General features: G+C 46.6%; 2 protein-coding genes across 3 annotated transcripts; one reads left to right on the top strand and one right to left on the bottom strand.

The window, feature by feature from the left end:
• Positions 1 to 4,038: 4,038 nt before the first annotated feature.
• Positions 4,039 to 9,803, bottom strand: LOC109754133 (uncharacterized). The gene is made up of 7 exons (XM_020313060.4): positions 9,367 to 9,803; positions 6,528 to 6,719; positions 6,147 to 6,419; positions 5,733 to 5,835; positions 5,095 to 5,213; positions 4,678 to 4,845; positions 4,039 to 4,572 (listed from the first exon to the last, which is right to left on the bottom strand). Exons 1-7 carry the CDS (start codon positions 9,655 to 9,657, stop codon positions 4,132 to 4,134), a joined length of 1,587 nt encoding a protein of 528 aa, XP_020168649.1. The 5' UTR covers positions 9,658 to 9,803; the 3' UTR covers positions 4,039 to 4,131.
• A 1,705-nt stretch (positions 9,804 to 11,508) lies between these two features.
• LOC109754134 (cysteine-rich receptor-like protein kinase 2) lies at positions 11,509 to 15,564 on the top strand. Of its 2 annotated transcripts, none has more exons than XM_020313061.4 (7): positions 11,509 to 12,589; positions 13,196 to 13,324; positions 13,424 to 13,560; positions 13,669 to 13,879; positions 14,213 to 14,447; positions 14,611 to 14,761; positions 15,025 to 15,564. In XM_020313061.4, the coding sequence occupies exons 1-7, from the start codon at positions 11,833 to 11,835 to the stop codon at positions 15,349 to 15,351; spliced, it is 1,947 nt and encodes a 648-aa protein (XP_020168650.1). In that variant the 5' UTR covers positions 11,509 to 11,832; the 3' UTR covers positions 15,352 to 15,564. The 2 variants fall into 2 exon arrangements, with proteins under 2 accessions (XP_020168650.1, XP_020168651.1); XM_020313062.4 differs by having other exon boundaries at positions 11,531 to 12,589; positions 14,267 to 14,447.
• Positions 15,565 to 18,148: the final 2,584 nt, after the last annotated feature.

Below are 18,148 nucleotides of genomic sequence, written 5' to 3'. Positions count from 1 at the left end.
GCTTCGATGACCACGGTGAGGCGGCGGTGATGATGGCAAGTCCTTGGTGGCGCACGTTCGTGGGTGGCTTGTCTGGTGGTGCGCGGCGGACCGTTCGGGGTTGTGGGTGTTTGGCGGATGCGAGAAATCCGGGCCGGCTTGCCGGCACCGACGCGGTGACGCCCGTGGGCGCCATCGTTCCTTCCTGAAGGGCGACGGGTCTCCCCCTTCCCCACGCCCCTCCGCGTACCGGGGGAAACCCTAGGACCTGTCCGAGCAGCAGCGTCGTCGTCGTCGTGTTCCTTCCTGAAGGTGCTGCTTGGTATGCGGAGGTTCGAGGTGCCTGGAGCGAGGTGGTACATCTCCGATGGGCGCAACGGTTTTGGGTTATCATCGTTTTCGTCGATCCAACGCTGTGGACATTATTTTCTCTCTTCTTTCTCTTTTGTTTCTTTTGGGCATGCTTGTGCTGTTTGCCCCAGCATTGGACTCTTTGTTGTATCGGACGGTTGCTATATCAATATAGCGGGCGAAAGCCTTTTTCGTACAAATCACATGGAGTATGTGTTAGCACCTTCCGCCAGATCAAATGCATGCAACTTTCTTCTGCCAAATCGAATGCATGTAACTTAGCACCTCCCGTCAAATAGCTTTTTAATCGCACTCCTTCCATCAAACAGCAATCCAAATAGCAGCGGCTTTCTCCCATCCTACGTGGACGGAGAGGAAAGAGATTGTGGCTTGGAGGTATGTGGTGGTATTTAATTGGTGAAGCGGACGTTCGGATTACCGCAAATATCCCCCATTTTACTTCCGGTTTGTGGGAATTGGACATGTAGACTACGTCCAGACAACTCTACCCGAACGTATGCAGGTGTTTTGAAGATCAGCGTTGAAAATGCCCTTATAAATTGAACTTATAAACCTGTAAGACATAGTCGGGACAACCAAACACTCGAGACAAGACCACAACCGACTTGGATGCAGTTATGTCAATACAAGTCCTTGCTCTAAATTTTATTAGATTCCTCAAGAAGATATATGAACTAAAAACATGGGTGAAGGCCACAAGGGGTGTTTGTCACTGCCAGGCCTAATTTGGTTGCAAGGGGTATCCAAGGGCTCTAATGTTTCCATGGCCACAAGGGATCCTCTCCCACCATGGGGAGATCACCATGCCAATTTGGACGACAGGGGAGAGAAGATGATATCACGTCTAGAAAAATGATAGGGCGGTGTGAAGTTTCTTAGAAAAAATTTAATATTCAAAAATAATGAAAATTGACTCTAGTTTCTTTTCAGAAACATCATATCAATTCAGAAGTAATTAAAAATTTGTATATTTCCTTCAAAATCTAGGAAATTCAGGAAGGTGCAAAATACTCAGGAGGGTAGAGAATAACTCTAGAATTTTAAGGGGAAAACAAGAAATACACACAAATCAGCAAAAAAAGCACTTCAACCCAATCACAGACGTTAACCATGAGTTACACATGTCAATTCGCACAAATAACATAACACTACTGAGGTGTGCTAATCGCGGTTTTAACATCGAAAATGCAAACTACGGCTAGACATCCAGCAAGAATAGCATTTTTTTTCCATCAAGCTCATGTGTGACTGGTCCATAGCAAAATGTCTTCTTGTTGAAATAGTTACTCTACTAAAACTTCCACCATCAACTTCTCTGAACATTTTTATCGGCTAGCTTTAGCAAACCTGCAAAGCAAAAAACAACATTATTGTTACTACACAATATCGCATTTTTCATTATATGCATTTTTTTGCAAAGAAACATATGCAAAGATAATAAAATGCTATTTTTGCTGAGAATAATCTGTAGGAAAATTTTAAAACCTTAACAATATATGGATTCATGTTTTAATTGCTTTGTTACTAATACATGTTTTCCAAATCAAGCTTGAAGTTAAGAAAACAATAGATCAACTCAATGGTGTACATATAAAGTGTAAAATGGACAGAGATAATGAACCAAATAAACCACTTGGGTCCATAGAGTTTAAACCCCAAGGCCAATTATCAAGATTGAGTATGCCCAACCCTTGGTTCTATAGCTCGGTACAAAAGGAAGAACTTGAATGAGATTAATTTTCAACTTTGTCGATGGTCAGAGTTAAACTGAACAGTTTGCTTGATACTAATGCTACTTTCAGCAATGGAATTAAATTCCAATAACTAATATGTTTATGCTACAACATTATTATAGGCTAGACAAGCATACTTCAGGTTATCCTGAAGAATCTAAGTTAAAATTAGGACAAGGGTGGTACAAGTTGACTAGTCCCTTTCATATGTGATTTCTAGATTCGGTTTATTGACATAAGCAAATTATATCAAGGATTCAAGGGCTATCTTGATCATGCAAGAAAAAAATTGGTGAGTTGATGTTATTTGGATTACAGCCTTTGTACCTACTGATTTGGGGGCAAATTTAAGGCCTCTAAATGGCTTGCAACCAATCTATTTGGCAAATGTCGATGCTTGATTTGATTCCAATTCAGTTTTAGTGATGAGAATAAAAAATGAAACAAATAACAAAACCTAAATTGATTAATTTGCCAAGAGGAACAAAATTAGCATGTACAATACAGACGTGTTGCACATACTCAAATATGCCATTGTCACTTATGTTGGGAAAAAGACGACTGCTTATAAGTCAGGAATTATATGTCCAGGTTTTACCACCGTAGAGGTTTTACCTAGGTTCAGCCCCCTGTTCTAGGGTAACACCCTACTCCTGCTATATGTGTCTCTCTTGTATGAACAATGTGGTTAGAATATGATGAATGAGTGATCCTGTGGATTTGGGTGATTCTAATGTGCTTGTCTAGATTCTATTCCGACTTCGCCTTATATAGGAGTGACGAAGCAAGGAATACAATGTCATTATGGCCACATCCTGCTAAGGGTGCAGTTAAGTTGGTCATTACCAGGGTCCTGATAACATCGTGGTGTAACTAAGGTTTTATGGCATCGTTGGTAACGTCAATCTTTAACACCCCACGATCGGCTTAGTCGGATGAACATCGTGTATACCCAGATGGGCTTAAGGATGTCGTCCCAGCCGACTGATTTTCTCTAAGAGGGCTTGGCGGTGAGGGCATGTTGGGTCGTATCCTCATTATGGGCCTACCCCGGGATCCCGCCATCAGTAGCCCCCGAGTTCTTCAAGGTCTCGCTGATGGCGCCGATTCCTTCGCGTTGAGGAAGATCTGGTTCAGTTAGACCAACTGTAAAAGTCCTCAAATCGCCTATGGAGAGGCCTTCATGGACTCGATTGATGACCTGAAAAGGTTAGTTGTAAGCAAATTGTGACAAAGGCTCAGTGATATCGAACTTGTCCGTTTGTGGTGGCTTGCGAGGAAGTGTATCATGAATTTTGAGTGATGTTGAAGAACGCCTGGGCAAAAACATTTGGTCACGAGACCAACTTGTCCCTCCGGGGATGTCTGGTCTGTTATTAGCCTAGGTGTAGCCGAGTGGTCTGAAGCTCGTAGAATATGTGTATAATTACATGACCGATAGTTTAAAATTGTAGAATATGTGAAAATAAGTTTATTTACAACTCAAGAATGGGCCCGAACCAAACAGTGAAATTCAACATGGCCCGTCAAAAGTGGCTTCTCAGCAGAGAAAAAAATACAAGGCAAACTAAAATTCTGGCAAAATCTATGACAATTTTTCAGATGTCATTCCATTGCATATGTATTGACAAAGAACACATACTAATGATCAGATAGTGATGTACACCTATACCAAGCCGCCAGAAAACCGTGTCCAAGAATTTGCACAGACTCTCTATCATTTCATCACGGGTACCAATCTAGCGGGCGGTCGAAAAGGGATGATATGAACTACCGAAGAAATAGAAATGTAGTATGCAATATCAAAATGTATCCCCTTACGTAAAATGAATTAACTGTTTCATGCCATAAAGCTTTCCTTCATGAAACTCTCCATTGTCCGTACCAGCTTGATATTTATACATACACTATAATATAAAAACATCAAACAAACAAATAACAACCGAGCAATTAGTTAAAAAATTAGCAGTTAAAATTTTAACATCATCGCATACAGGATTTCCTACAAAATCTCTCAGAAGGCGTGGTTAGTACCTTATTTCTAAAGTTAGTCCAACCGGACGTTGTTGGTGTCACTGGGAGGCACGTCATTCTCTGCAAGCTGGTCGATGAGCATCTCCATCGTCTCAATGTACCTAGGCATGTAATGGTCCCTTATCATCGATTTGTCGAGTCGGATCTTGTTGTACATGTCGCGAGGGGTCTCGTAGAGGGCAACACCCTCAGTCTGGCTGCCTTGCTCTTCTGATATTGGCAATGCAACCATGTGCATGATTCTTCCTGGGGGGTACAACTGGCGATGTCGAGGTGTCCGAGAGCCGCTCGACGATGATCGCAGGGCTTCCACGAGCTGCTCCATGTGTTCTCCATCTGTTCCTTTCTTAGCTTCATCAAAAGTCTGACTCTTTGTAGCAACATATGACCAGCAGGATAGGGCAGAATGTTTCTTCACTACTTTATGCACGCCTTTTGAATGCTTCATCCCAGCCTGGATTTGTAAGCCAAATTAACTCGGCACATGATAAAATACAAAGATGAACATCTGATGTTGCATCACCAGTTTGTTGTGTGTTTGAAAAAAAAGATCTAGTACCTTAGTAGTGCAAGATCGCAGCATACCGACATCTGCAACCTTAGAACTTGGACTGGATACAAAAGGAATGTAGGATCGTATGAGGTCTAAAGAGTGGTTTATAAAACTCAGGAGTCTTTTCTGCTGAATATGTTCCTGGAGACCAGGTGCCCAGGATGATGCCATAACCTGCAGAGATTCCGTAACAAATGCAAATGTATGATCTATGATCTTTCTGCGCTAATAAATTGTGTTTACAGCACACACATTTTTTGCTTTTACTTTAACCAGCTAATTGTTTTTCGCCATGAAATGAAAAACAAAACTAGAAGAGAAACAACCAAGTCATTGCATTTTAGCTATGGAAGGAATGCACAGATTTAAAGATTTCATCTGTATTCGCATCACTATATGAAAATATGTGGCCATATGGGGTACCTTTGTACGGAGCTCAGAGGCTGAGACCTTGCCAAAAGATGGGACCAGATCATTTTTATTGACAACAGTGGTGACAAAGTCTTTGCTGGACTCAGCCAAGTCCCAGCTCATGCAAGCAGCTGGACAGTAAAGTTCGAAATGTTATGTTATACTACATCTGTAACGAAATATTGATAAGCAATTTTTGGAACCAAAAAGGGACTATGGCATCATTGCAGATATTAGTTGCGTCGTTTCAGGCTAGTGATTCTTTAGCACATCAATTGAGTAGCACGCCTGTTGCTTCGGGTGACAATGCCAATGCTGGTGTTCAGCATACTTGAGCTTTTAGTATGAGAGTGATTTTTCACTTCTCGGGTGTCCTTACACCCTCAATGAATAGTAAATAGATAAAAAATAAAATAAAAAGATTCCGCACAGACCTTTCTTAAAATGAACGATTGTTTCTTAACAGTGCAATGTGCATCATTATTACGTACGCCCTCTGTTCCTAAATGTAAGACATTTTTGCAGTTTGAACTGCAAAACATCTTATGTTTAGAAACAGAGGTAGTATTCGATTGACATGCAGTACTTTTTCTTGATATTCATTTGTTTAAAGGTCAACTTTCAATCTGGAATTGACTTCAGTACAATACCTGGTCCAAAGGCAATACATGAAGATGATGACAACTTCTTGTTCTCACGTAGTATGTATGTTAAAATAGCTGCAATAGCAGCACCCATGGAATGCCCAATGATCTAAAATGAAACAACAATGATATCATTTTAGTTAGCAAAAATCTTGATGCAGCAATGAAATTGTTTTGTGAGAATTTATCCTGAGGCGTCCTTATGTCATCTGCATTACCTTACATTGTCAAATCCGTGCTACTTTACTGTGAAAGTTGACTCGTACTACCAAGAGAAATACCAAAAATAGTACCATTCAGACCAGGCTAACTCAGCAAGGTCTTCTACAGCTCTAGTTTTGCAAAGCATTCAAACGGAAATCACATTTTCTGAGGTTCAGAAAATATTTAGTAAAAACTTTAAGATCGGAGGGAGCTTACCTTAATTTTGTAGTCTGGAAATTGCTCGATTGCTCTTCTGAGGCAGGGAATGGCCTGATCCGCAACCCAGCGAGCTGCTGCAACCATTCCACAATGTGCATGCCCAACAACTATACATGATCCACGGCCTTCTTGTGACACAACATGGTGAAATGGAACCTCTGCAGCAGTTGCTGCCGTCAGGCGATCCTTAACACTGATAGCTCCCCGGATAAAAAGGAGGAAGCATCTAGTACTTTCGTCGCGAACAACCGTGAACGCAGGCTTCATGAGCTGCATAGACGCACAAGATTTGCTGTAAGACATTTCCAGATCATAATGCTCAGTGTGATACATACCTGCATTCAAATGGAAATTTGGCTCAGTGTGATACATACATACCTTTGCCTTGGACTTCCTTATGAGAATATCATTCTGCCCATATCCACCAAACTCTAGGAACACTTCATAATGCTCCTTTGAGAAGAACATGCAGAGTCTCAGGTATCTGAGAAGTACAATCAGCTCCTGCCTTACTCCAGGACCTTCCAAGGGCACACAATTGCCACTTGTATACTCATGCTGCAGATTGCCCTGAAGAAAATGAATAGTTAATCAGAGAAGAAGCAATACATTCTCTTCAACCAAATCATGTTAATGAAATTGGTTGGGTAAAGGCCATGGGTTTTTCATAAGTAACAAACCAATCAGAACCATGTTGCTGAGCTGAATGCCCCGACTTCCTATCCCTTGACGCCTGGTGGTTGTGGCCGGCCGGCGTCTGAGGCAAAGAAACCTCGCCGCCGGAGGCTTGAGGACCTGAAGCCCTGTAGATCTAGCATCTACATCTGCAAAGAAACCTCGCCGCTGGAGGCTTGAGGGCCTGAAGCCCTGTAGATCTAGCATCTACATCTGCAATCTCTTGGGCATACGAGAATCCTTTTTTGGAATATGCGTGGTTTCGGTGCTAGGGGGCGCTGCAACCACCTGCATGACTACATTAGAAAGGAGAACATTGACCTTCTATATCGGATAAGGCTCGCGCCCCGCTATATATATAAAGCAACGACCAAATATACAACTCAACACACCCGACTCCACTCCACCACACACACTTAAGGAGAGATACAAGGGTGATTAAGAGCAACAACATGACCCCCTACTACCCCAAGCAATCTACATGTAGGAAGATAGGGCACCGCTTGAGGCCTCCGGTGCCCTCCGCGGTGAACAAGCCACCGTGAAGATATGAAGCCTTGCATGACGACCCGAGTGCTCCAAGGTGGCGCCTTCAGGAAGGATACGACACCGGAGTGCCGCCACTGCCCGATCCAGGGATCAAGGTTTCCCCCGGAGCAACAAAGGGGAAGAAGAGGAACCGCGACGATGCCGCTTCAAGAAGGAGACGACACCCGCAGGTGCCGCCACCATCTACTTGTCTAGGCTAAAGAAGGTTTTCACCTTGGCAAGCCCTCTTCATCACCAAGAAAGAGTACACCATAACACCAAGCCACACTCGCCGCACCACCGCCACCGGCCGTCACACGCATGCCACCACGCCTCCCGCACGACCATGATAGGCAGCCAGCACCCGAGCAATGAGCTCCGCCCACGAGCACTGTGACTCCGACCACCAAGGCATCGCCCTGGCATCCATGACCCCTACACCACCTCACCCTAGACTTGCTGCCACGATGACCAAAGAGACAAGTGGAAAGGCCCCTCCTTCCCCACCCCTGGACGGCCCCCAACTTCGAGACCCTCCTGGGCTGGCCAGATCTGGCCCCCACCTCTTCGCCCCGCCCTGCCCGGGCAAAGGGCGAGCTCCCCAATGGGTTATCCCAAAACAATTAAACAATCCCAAACGAGTCTTATTTGATAAGGTCAAAAGCTTGGACGTCCTGGCCGACTCCTCTGGGTTAGATGCCATCAGATGGCAACAACGATATGATCTAGAAGCGGACTTGGTGCCCATTCATCATCAAAGGAGATTTAGTGGAAACAAAGGGGCCGCCTCAATTGGATCTTCAAGGGCGACGCTAACACGACTTACTTCCACAGACTCCCCAACGGTCGTAAACGTTGCTGCTACATTAATCTGCTGATCATTAATGATGTCATGGTCACCGACCCCCATGCGGTTACTGCTCACATCTACAAATTCAACTCCTCTTTGCTTAGCCTTCAGCATCCTGCTGGCTTTCTGTTTGACCCTCAAGCTTGTGGTCCCAATCGTTGTGTTTTTTACGCTGATAACGCCGCCTTGATGATTGCCCTCTCTTGTGGATGATGCCATTTCTTCCTCCAATTCCTCTTCGGCTCTTGCCCTGACGGCTTCTTGATTCCGTTCTTTGAGAAGTTTTGGGGTTTGCTTAAACGCATCCTATATAAACTATGGAGGGTTTCTGTCTGGGGACGGTGGATATTAAAGGCCTCTTATGCGATACTTATGCTCATTCCAAATGTTAAGGGTGTTGATAACATCCACCTTTTTAGACCCTTAACAACATTGCCAAATTCTCTACCAAGGCGTTTGCTACTAGACTATCTCCGATTGCTCATAAGCTCTTTAGCCAGACTCAGTGTGCATTCGTTAAGGGGGTAGTTATTCTTCATTGTATCCTTTGAACTACATGAAAACTGGTCAATGACATCCACACCCGGAGCGTGAGGTGGTCATCCTCAAGCTTGATTTCGAAAAAGCCTATGATTGTGTTCATTGGTCTTTCCTTCGTGATATTCTCTTCACTAGAGGTTTCGATCCTAGCTATGTTCGCCGTGGTTATGCGACTAATTTGTGATGCACACTGCCGTCTTCATCAATGGGGTTGTGGGCCCCTATTTCAAGATTGGTCGTGGCTTGAGACAAGGTGATCCCATAACGTAAGTAGGTCTGTTCATTTCCAAAGTACTTTGAAACGGACACCAATTTTTTTAGGGGTTCTTTCATGAGTAAACAAAAGGCGTAAAGTAAGGTTATGTCCTTGTTCACCATGCATGTACCTAACATGTTAGTCATTTCTACTTCTACATTAAGCAACTCATATGAATTCATCACGCATTGATCTGTCAGAAAACACCGAGGAGACAACATGTTAAGGGTCAAAATCAACATGTTAAGACGCATGTCTTTTCCTCAATTCATGACGAGCAAGCAGAAACGGCTGGCACTGCGAGTCTGCGACTATTCCAGCAGATGGAAACAGTTGATTTCGGGCCGGGGTGTGGTGTGATCACTCACCTGGAGGCGCATGTAGTGGCTGATCCCGAAGGCGATGTCCCCGAGCGGCCACTTCCCTAGCGTCTCGCCGTACGCGAACCTCAGCGTCCTCGCCGCCACGGCCGCGGCTTCCCTCCAGCTCGCCGGCGCGCTCTCCGGCCACCTCGCCTCGCTCTCCCCGTCAACGTCCCTCCGCCCGTGCCGCCTCCTCGGCGCCTCCTCCGCGCCGTCGGGGGACAGCCGTCCGGAGAGCACGACGTAGACCAGCGCCGCCGTCCCCGCCGCTGACGATGCCACCCACTTGGCTCCCATTCTGGGCGTGCGGTGGCGGAAGGAATTACGCAGACGTTCATCGAAGTACCATTTCCCTCTTCATGTGTATGGGTGTTCTGGGAAGTCCGAACCCCATGGCTGGAGCATATCCGGGGTGCTTATGCTGATGCTGTGAGGAACAGTTTTTGGATATTCTACTGGCGGGAGCCGAAAGATACCTGCTGGCTGCTGCCTTTCTGAATGTGTACCAGTTCGGTCACGTTTAGCTGTTGGGACTTGGGAACCAAAATTGTATACCCAAGTGCCAAGGGCACATACAACCAGTGGCAAATCTAGCGTGACAATGGTGAGTAGGCTTAAAACATCAAATTTCTAAGCCTAATTAACAAGTGCATTGGATGTCGAGTGGGGCGTTGCAAAGGCCGAGCTCCATGGAGGAGCTCGTTCTGCACACAAAAATCAAAATATATTTAAAAGTTTCAAAAAATGCCAAAAACAATTCTACAAATACATATGCATATTCCCTCGAGTATGTATAAATTTTTATCAACTAATTTGATTGTTTGCATGTTGCACAAAAAAGACAAATATCTAGCCCAAATACAACATAGAAAAAATCCATTTTAATATGTGTATTTGTCTTTTTAGTAGTGGACATCACATATGAATATATATGTTCATGAAACTTTTTACATGTATACTACAAGTATATGTCTACATATGTACTTTTTCAGACTTTTTTTAGGTGTGAAAAGATTATTTTCGCTGAAAAAAACTAAAGAGCTCAATGGAGCTTGGCCTTTGCAGGCACTTTTCGATTGGATGTCGCATGTAAAGCACCTTGATAAAATTGTCAAGTGATATGTTTTGCTCACTAAATATATACTCGTTTAAACTAAAGTCACGACACTCATTTTGGAACGAAGGGAGTACATATTTTGAGGGCAAGCTTAATTATACTTGTGTATATGATTGGAGCGGGTGGTCAGGGAGGTTTTTACCCAACATGAATGGCAGGATAATCTTCGAATATGTCCACCACCTCCTTCGACATAGGCACAGTGTCGATCCTATATGACTCTACTATTGCCGATATGTCGATTTTTTTGTATATTATGTTTTGTCAGATTGTTTGTAGTACAATTGCGGAGACAGACCCCCGCGTCGCTCACACTGGGTGACTCAAAGGAGACCAACCTGCAGCCGCCGGTTCCCCCCGTCGATGATCTCTCCCCCGTCGCTGCCGGCTAGGCCGCAGCGGAGGCGGCACCCGTCTTAGAGCGAAGGGCGTGCTCCTCCACGTCGTCCGGCTCCCCTTCGTGCAACAACAACTCCCAATCATCGTCGCTGTCGAACACTGTGTTGCTGTCATCGCTTGCCATTGATCGGAAGGGGAGGGGATGGTGAAAGGAGAAGACGAAGAGAAGTGGAGCGGAGTGAGCTTTGACTGCAATCTAGAGTTCGTCTGGAGTGGGGATATATGTGGGGCCGAGGTGGGCCAGGGTAGGCCGGTCCGACGTGATGGACGCGGCTCCGGGCCTCCCAATACCCGCCTTAGATTTGGGCTAGGTTTGAGGAGCGCCGGTCCGTATGTCCGCGGCTAGTTTGTGGAGGCCGGCTGGGTCGCGGTTTTGTGACCTGACACTGACCGAGCCGTCCGCCCGATCAGTTTGGGGAATATGGCTGTAGAGTCGGTGGATTAAGATGGTTGATGCAGAGGTGGAGGGTTTTCCCCTCTTTTTATATTATACTATATGAATAAAAATATGTGGGTGGATTTTCTGTCCAAAAATATGTGGGTGGATTAAGGGCTCATTTATTGGTACGGCACGCCAAGGGTGATTGATGATCCCGCTTTTGTTCTGGTCGGCGCCTATCACCTTGCGCGAGCGCCAGACTTTCTTGCCCGCCTCCCCCAACAGCGACCGCCCGCGCCGCCGCAGCAGAGCACTCCACATTCCGAGCCATGCGTCGTGCTGCACCTCACCTGACGTGTCCCGGCCGTCTTGCCCAGTGTCCAAATCCAGCAATCCATTTTCCCGTTCCATTCGCCCCGGTCACCAAATCCAGCCGCCTCCTCCACCTTTTGGGCAAATTTACATTGGACCCGGCGTCTCCGTCCGGTCCGGCGGCCACCGGCTCGCTCAGCCCAAACCCACCCACCACCTACCTAGCCGTAAGTTCCCACCGCCACACGCCCCCACGCAGCCAACCATGGCACCGCCCACGCACCGGCTCCTCCTCCTCCTCGCGCTCGCCTGCGCGCTCTGCGCCGCGGCGGCGGGGGACCCGCGCACGGCCGTGGCGGGCCAGTCCTGCGCGCCGGGGTCGGCCGTCTCCGGCTCCGTCCTGGCGGACAACTTCGTGCCGGCCATGGACGACCTCAACAGCAACGTCAGCGCCAACGGCTTCGGCACCTCGGCCGTGGGCGCCAGGGGCCCCAACACGGTCTTCGGCCTGGGCCAGTGCCACCGCGACCTCTCCCCGCTCGACTGCAAGCTCTGCTTCGCCGAGGTCCGGTCGCTGCTCCCCAAGTGCTACCCGCGGGTCGGGGGCCGCCTCTTCCTCGACGGCTGCTTCGGCCGCTACGGCAACTACTCCTTCCTCGGCGAGGCCCTCGGGCCGGCCGACGCCAGGGTCTGCGCCCCCGGGAACGCCAGCAACCCGCGGGGGTTCGCGGACGCGGCCAGGGCCGCGGTGGCCAACGTGACCGAGGCGGCGGTGCGCGGCGACGCCGACGGGTACGCGGTCGCGTCGGCGAGCGCGGGGGGCGCCACGGCCTTCGCGCTCGCGCAGTGCTGGGGGAGCCTCAACGCCACCGCGTGCGGCCAGTGCCTCCGCGCCGCGGCGCGCGCGGCGGCCGGGTGCGCGCCGGCGACGGAGGGCCGGGCGCTCTACACCGGCTGCTACCTCCGCTACTCCACGCGCCTCTTCTGGAATGTGAACGCCACGGCGGGGTCGGGATCATCAGGTACTGCTGCAGCTCTAACATGAAAATGCATTTTTTTTTTACTACTAATCATTCATTCATTCGTCTGAGATGCTAATCCATTAGGCCGGGGTAGGGGAATTTGACTATTTTCACCAAACAGCTAGCTTTGTGCTGTCAAATTCAGTGGCAGTGCCACATAATTTTGACTATTTTCAGCTCCTGGTCACGTTTATGACCTCACTTTGTTGACTGAAATGCCCAAACCCAAAGAGGCGGTGCTTTGAGGCTGTCAAAAACCGGTTACAAATTCACCAGTTTCGGAATACTTTTGACCCAGCATTGGTGACTTCTTCTCTAGCTATTTTACTTTTTGAAAATGGTAGCTATGGTCTATGGAATAACTTCCACTTGAAGCTTTTGTTTAGGTTATGCAAAGCAGGAAATAAAACATTAAAACCTACAGTACAAAGTTACCTTATGTGAGTGCATATGCATGACTAATCTACATCTACATCTAACCACCAGTATGGTAGCTTCATTTGACTGACTAAACACACATTATGGCGTTAACAATTCTCTGAATCCTCCTGATACATCCATTTGTTTTTGTTTTTGCACTGATGATCAAATCTCTACAATGCGCAGGAAAGAATGGCGTCGTTTGGATATTAGTGGGTTCCTTTCTAGGTGCTTTTATAGTTGTCCTCATTATTGCTTTTCTGGCTTGGAAAAAGGGAATTCTGAGGAGAAAGAAACAGTCAAAATCATTCATAGGTCAGTTTTTCTAAGGAGAAAGAAATGTTTAATCATTCATCGACCATCTTCTTCTTTTCTTCATATTATTCTTTTGAATGTGTTTATGGTGAACTACAGATATGTATGGAGATGGAGTCTCTGTCAGAATTGCACAGTCCAGTTTAAATTTCAAATATGAAGAGCTAAGGAAAGCAACAAATTATTTCGATCCAGCAAACAAACTTGGTCAAGGGAGCAACGGAGCTGTATACAAGGTAAACATGTATAGTTAGTTAATTTATCCTGAATTTTCGATTGACTTGCCCTCAGAGGTAGTGTGAGGAAGAAAATATGTTGACCCTGATATGCGATGAGCTCTGTAGGCTGTTATGCCAGATGGAAAAGAAGTTGCTGTCAAGAGGCTTTTCCTAAATACAAGGGAGTGGGTCGAGCAGTTTTTCAATGAAGTCGAACTCATAAGTCAGGTTCGCCATAAGAATCTAGTGAAGTTGCTTGGCTGCAGCGTGAATGGCCCAGAGAGCTTGCTTGTTTATGAATACTACTTCAACAAGAGCCTTGAACTATTCTTGTTTGGTAAGCCTCTTGCTTGATGCCACACGTTAAATCTCCACTTCTACCATATTTTCTTTGATTTTTTTTCATTTAACAATGAAAAACTCTAGCTTTTGTTGGTACATGGGTATAGTTGTCTTGGTTGACTCTTGTTGATTTTGCATGACCGTATTATCCTATCCCTTTTATTCTCTCATATTAAAGCTCTACAATGGGCCCTTATCCATCTCGCTCTAAAAATGGAATGATTAGGAATGCAGTGGACTTGAACTCTTCTATCAGTGCAACTTTCTGAAGAAATTTTAATTTAAATGTTGTAAACCGTATAACTTATTTCCTGTAGTATCCTCCCAGATGCAAGTCGTAGCAGAAAATTAACCTGGGATCTGAGGGTTTGTATCATTCAAGGCATTGCAGAGGGGCTTTCTTATCTCCATGAGGAATCAGAAATACGGATTATCCACCGAGACATCAAAGCTAGTAATATTTTGTTGGATGATAAGTATAAGCCCAAAATAACAGATTTTGGTCTTGCAAGAGCATTTGCAGCAGACATAACTCATCTTACAACTGGTGTCGCTGGAACATTGTAAGCTCCGTTTTTCTTTTCATATTCTTAACCATCGGTACGATATTGCCACACGATTCTTAACCAGAGGTGTTGCAGTTGCCACATGATTTATTTCACTGTCATGTCGAATGGACACAGCGGGATTTTTTGATCTTGAGCTCACTGAATAAGTTTGTTGCAGAGGCTACATGGCTCCTGAATATATCGTGCATGGCCATCTTACGGAGAAGGCCGATGTCTTCAGCTATGGTGTTCTTCTTCTGGAGATTGTAACGGGGAAAAGATGTAGCGGCCCAATTGGCTCACACGGAGGGCAGGCGTTGTTAACAAAGGTACTGCTCAGGTCACTGATCTCATGCTTGAGTTACTTTTACTCAAAAAGAAGAGAGGTTTCTCTATGAAAGTAGATTTATGGTTATGTTCCATCGGACACCATTCCTGTGTTTGCATGGCTAAAACAGAATAGGTGAAAGCATAACTTTATTGTTCAAAAGTTTCTTTCTTATTTGACTTGCATCATAACATTGTGTCTCAAACAGGCACCATGTTGCCGTCTCACAATCTGTTTAATGCAAGTGACTTGTTTGCATTGAAGGTATGGAAGCACTACAAGGACAACACAGTAGAGACGATTATCGATCCGATCATCTACAAAGATACGATCCGGCATAAGGTCTTGCATATAGTGCAGATCGGGCTGCTATGCACCCAAGCGAACCCTGGTGACAGGCCTACGATGACCAAGGTCGTCGAGCTGCTGAGAAGCCACAAGCATGATGTCGAGATTGTCCTGAGTGATCCTCCATTTCTGAATGTTGAGGGGGTTGAGGATATGAAACAAGGGGAGCAGTCGCGGTTGTTGTGCGCACACTCTGGTCCTTCAGTGTCAGGGTCGTCTCGGTCTTACTTGAATGGAAGATAACCCTAAACATCTGTCTTCCATCTCCCCCCTTTTTTTATTCCTGCGAAGAATCTGTGTTTTTCCTCTCAATTGTCTTTTATAACCATACTTGATACTTGTACATAGATAGAAACCAACTCAACTCTGTATTTTTCACTTGCAATATTTGTACATATGACATGCTAAATAAATGAAGCCGAGAGCTCACCGATGAAGGTGGCAGTGTTTCTGTCCTGTCGATGTTGTAAGTTGTGGTACCGTGTTCATGACATGAATCATGTCAGCATCAGGATTCAGAGCATGGGATGCCTAGAGAAATGGTTTAATTCTTGCTAAGATACTGAAAAGGCTCCCGCATTTAAAACGGTCTTACGGCCGAAAACCAACAGTTGGGCAGAGAGGAAGGAATGACACAGGAAAAAAAAGGGCAGAGGAGCGGGTTCCGATAGGAAATGAATTAGACGCAACCAGGCAAAAGATCCACACGCACACGCAGGGTCGACCGGAAGACGCTACATGAAGCCGGCACAAAGGTGAGAAACGGGTTAACAAGATCGAACAGCGGTGAAGCCGCCAGGCAGGCACAGGGCCGCACTGGGAATCGATTGAACAGTGCAGGGGCCATTGAAGCCGTGAATGGCCTGAGAAGGCGGGTATTGCAGCATCCTTTATAGGAGTATAATAAGTACAAAATCATTAGGAAAATACCTTAAACTTGGCCACAATTAGGAAATCCATGACCACCATAGTTCCATTCAAGAGAAATTCTCCTATAGTTGAAAGGCATTGGAGCAGCAAAACGGGGAAAATGTTAGCCGGCTGATCATTAACAGAAGCATTGGATTTGAATTACATTGCTTTTGACTAGTAGCTTAATTTGGGGAGACACGCTAATTAAATTGATAATATTTCCTGTTGATCATAGCCCTTTTTCTTTCTTTCTGAAATTAGCTAGTTAGTATCTCATAGTTCTTCGAGAAAAGCTTACAGCATGTCGATGTGCTCCTCCATGCAGCATTGTCTTCTTACGATAGTGGTGACGACAATACATGAGGACTACGGTTTGGTGGTGCTCTTCTGAGTACCGGGTCTTTCGGCCGAAAACCTTAGGTTTGGCTTTTGTTGGTTGCACCTAACAATGATTGTGCTTACACATCATGCCCTTGTTGAAGGCTCTCACATGTTCTCTTCGGGGTGAAAACTCAAGGTCTGACCTTCAATGGTAGGATTCAACGATGGTGGCGTTTGTGCATCGTTCCCTTTTTGGTGATGTTGCTTTCGGAGAACCTTTCTCATGGTCCCCACATTGTCAAAGATGGTTGATAGTGTTCCTTGTATGTTGCGTGTCTTTGTCGTGTCACGCTCTGACGGTACTAAAAATTGTCAGTGGCCTTGGTAGGATGGATAGCATGACCGGAAGTGCCAGAGGCGATCACACACACGGAGTTTACCCAGGTTCTTGTCCTCATGGTTGAGGTAATACCTTACTCCTGCTTTGATTTTACTGGTGGTGGAGAACACATCGCGTGAGGGGGTTACAAGTATGAGGTGATTGTTTCTACCGAGACGATGAATATGAAGTTGATGCCCTGAGCTATCCCCTAGCCTCGTCTATAAAGGGGGACGAGGCTTAGGGTTACAAGAATCCTAACTGACCTAAAGCCCTACTCAAAAGAGGAGTCCTTGGCATGCCCTTCAAGTTAGTAGACTTTCTTGGAGAGGGCTCCCTTCATTAGCCGGAGGCATTTAGAATTGTCACAACCCACTGGCCCCGGGTCCGGCCCACCATCTGGCTTGCCATCCGATGGGCCACCCTCGGTGTAGTACGCTGTCAGTAGCCCCTGAGCTTGTTTGGAATGCCCTCATATCTGCTTCTACAGGCAGCAGGTGTGTACAAGGAGGCCGGGGTGATCTTCACTGGCCGCGTCTCCACCACAACTGCAAGGTGTTCAACACTTTGCTCACGAGGTACCATGGATACTGGGGATGAGTATTTTTTTCAACAACTTCATTTGTTCATCAGAATTCATCATCAGACGATGAGGAGCTTGTGGTTGTTGCATTGGTCGTCAGTGACCACATTGCTAGGCAGCGACTGAGGTTTAGGGGATCAATCCCGAGCCATGCTCTGGCATTGAACCGCAATAGAGAGGGTGGTCATTGCCTCCTCTTCGCCAATTACTTTGAGAGTGTCGGTGTGGAACGACACCTATGGGATCACAAGAATCCCTACTACGATTGCCGGGGCGCAGGGTTGCGAGAAGAGCAGGATTAGTAATCAGCACAAGGATCGTTTACCCAGGTTCGGGCTGCGAGGATGCGTAAAACCCTAGTCCTACTTTGGTGGGTGTATTTCAGGGAGTTCTTGAGCTCTCGAACTAGCTATGGTGGGTGCGTGGTTCCAAAGAGCCGAATCCTTCTCCAGTATGCCATGGGCCTCCTTTTGTAGTCGAAAGGGGCTGCCACAGTGGCATACAGGAGGTGGAAAGGCGTACAGTATTGCGAGCTTATCGCTCGTATTACAGGACAACACGCATTTAATGCGCCGCTGAGGTGTCCCCTAGCTTTATCGGGGACGGGGGGGGGGGGGGGGGGGTGAGGCCCGTCCCGTCCGTCGCCGCTCCTCCTCGCTTCGACACGCGCCCCGGCCAGTGATGCGTGCGGCGCCATGTAGCCAGGAATGCAGCCGAGGTGGCGCGGTGGTGGAGCCTCCACGAAGATCTGCATGTCACCACGCAGGCGCTTGATGAGTTGGTCTGGGAGCTGCATGTTTCCACGCAGGTGCCTGCTCAGCTGGTTGAGCTGGCAGCTGCATGCG

This window comes from Aegilops tauschii, chromosome 3, assembly GCF_002575655.3.
Source record: "Aegilops tauschii subsp. strangulata cultivar AL8/78 chromosome 3, Aet v6.0, whole genome shotgun sequence".
In the NCBI taxonomy this organism is placed as follows: Eukaryota; Viridiplantae; Streptophyta; class Magnoliopsida; order Poales; family Poaceae; genus Aegilops; species Aegilops tauschii.
The sequence above is the reverse complement of the archived record's forward strand: the minus strand, read 5'-3'. Positions and strand labels throughout refer to the sequence as shown.

Bases quoted from the DNA above. Each gene is read 5' to 3' on its own strand.
- LOC109754133 (XM_020313060.4), bottom strand. From the start codon at position 9,657: ATGGGAGCCAAGTGGGTGGCATCGTCAGCGGCGGGGACGGCGGCGCTG. The intron at 6,420-6,527 runs GTATGTATGTAT...GCGTCTATGCAG, and splicing joins TAAGGAAGTCCAAGGCAAAG to CTCATGAAGCCTGCGTTCAC. The intron at 4,573-4,677 runs GTACTAGATCTT...TTACAAATCCAG, and splicing joins TGCGATCTTGCACTACTAAG to GCTGGGATGAAGCATTCAAA.
- LOC109754134 (XM_020313061.4), top strand. From the start codon at position 11,833: ATGGCACCGCCCACGCACCGGCTCCTCCTCCTCCTCGCGCTCGCCTGC. The intron at 12,590-13,195 runs GTACTGCTGCAG...TACAATGCGCAG, and splicing joins GGCGGGGTCGGGATCATCAG to GAAAGAATGGCGTCGTTTGG. The intron at 13,880-14,212 runs GTAAGCCTCTTG...GTATCCTCCCAG, and splicing joins CCTTGAACTATTCTTGTTTG to ATGCAAGTCGTAGCAGAAAA.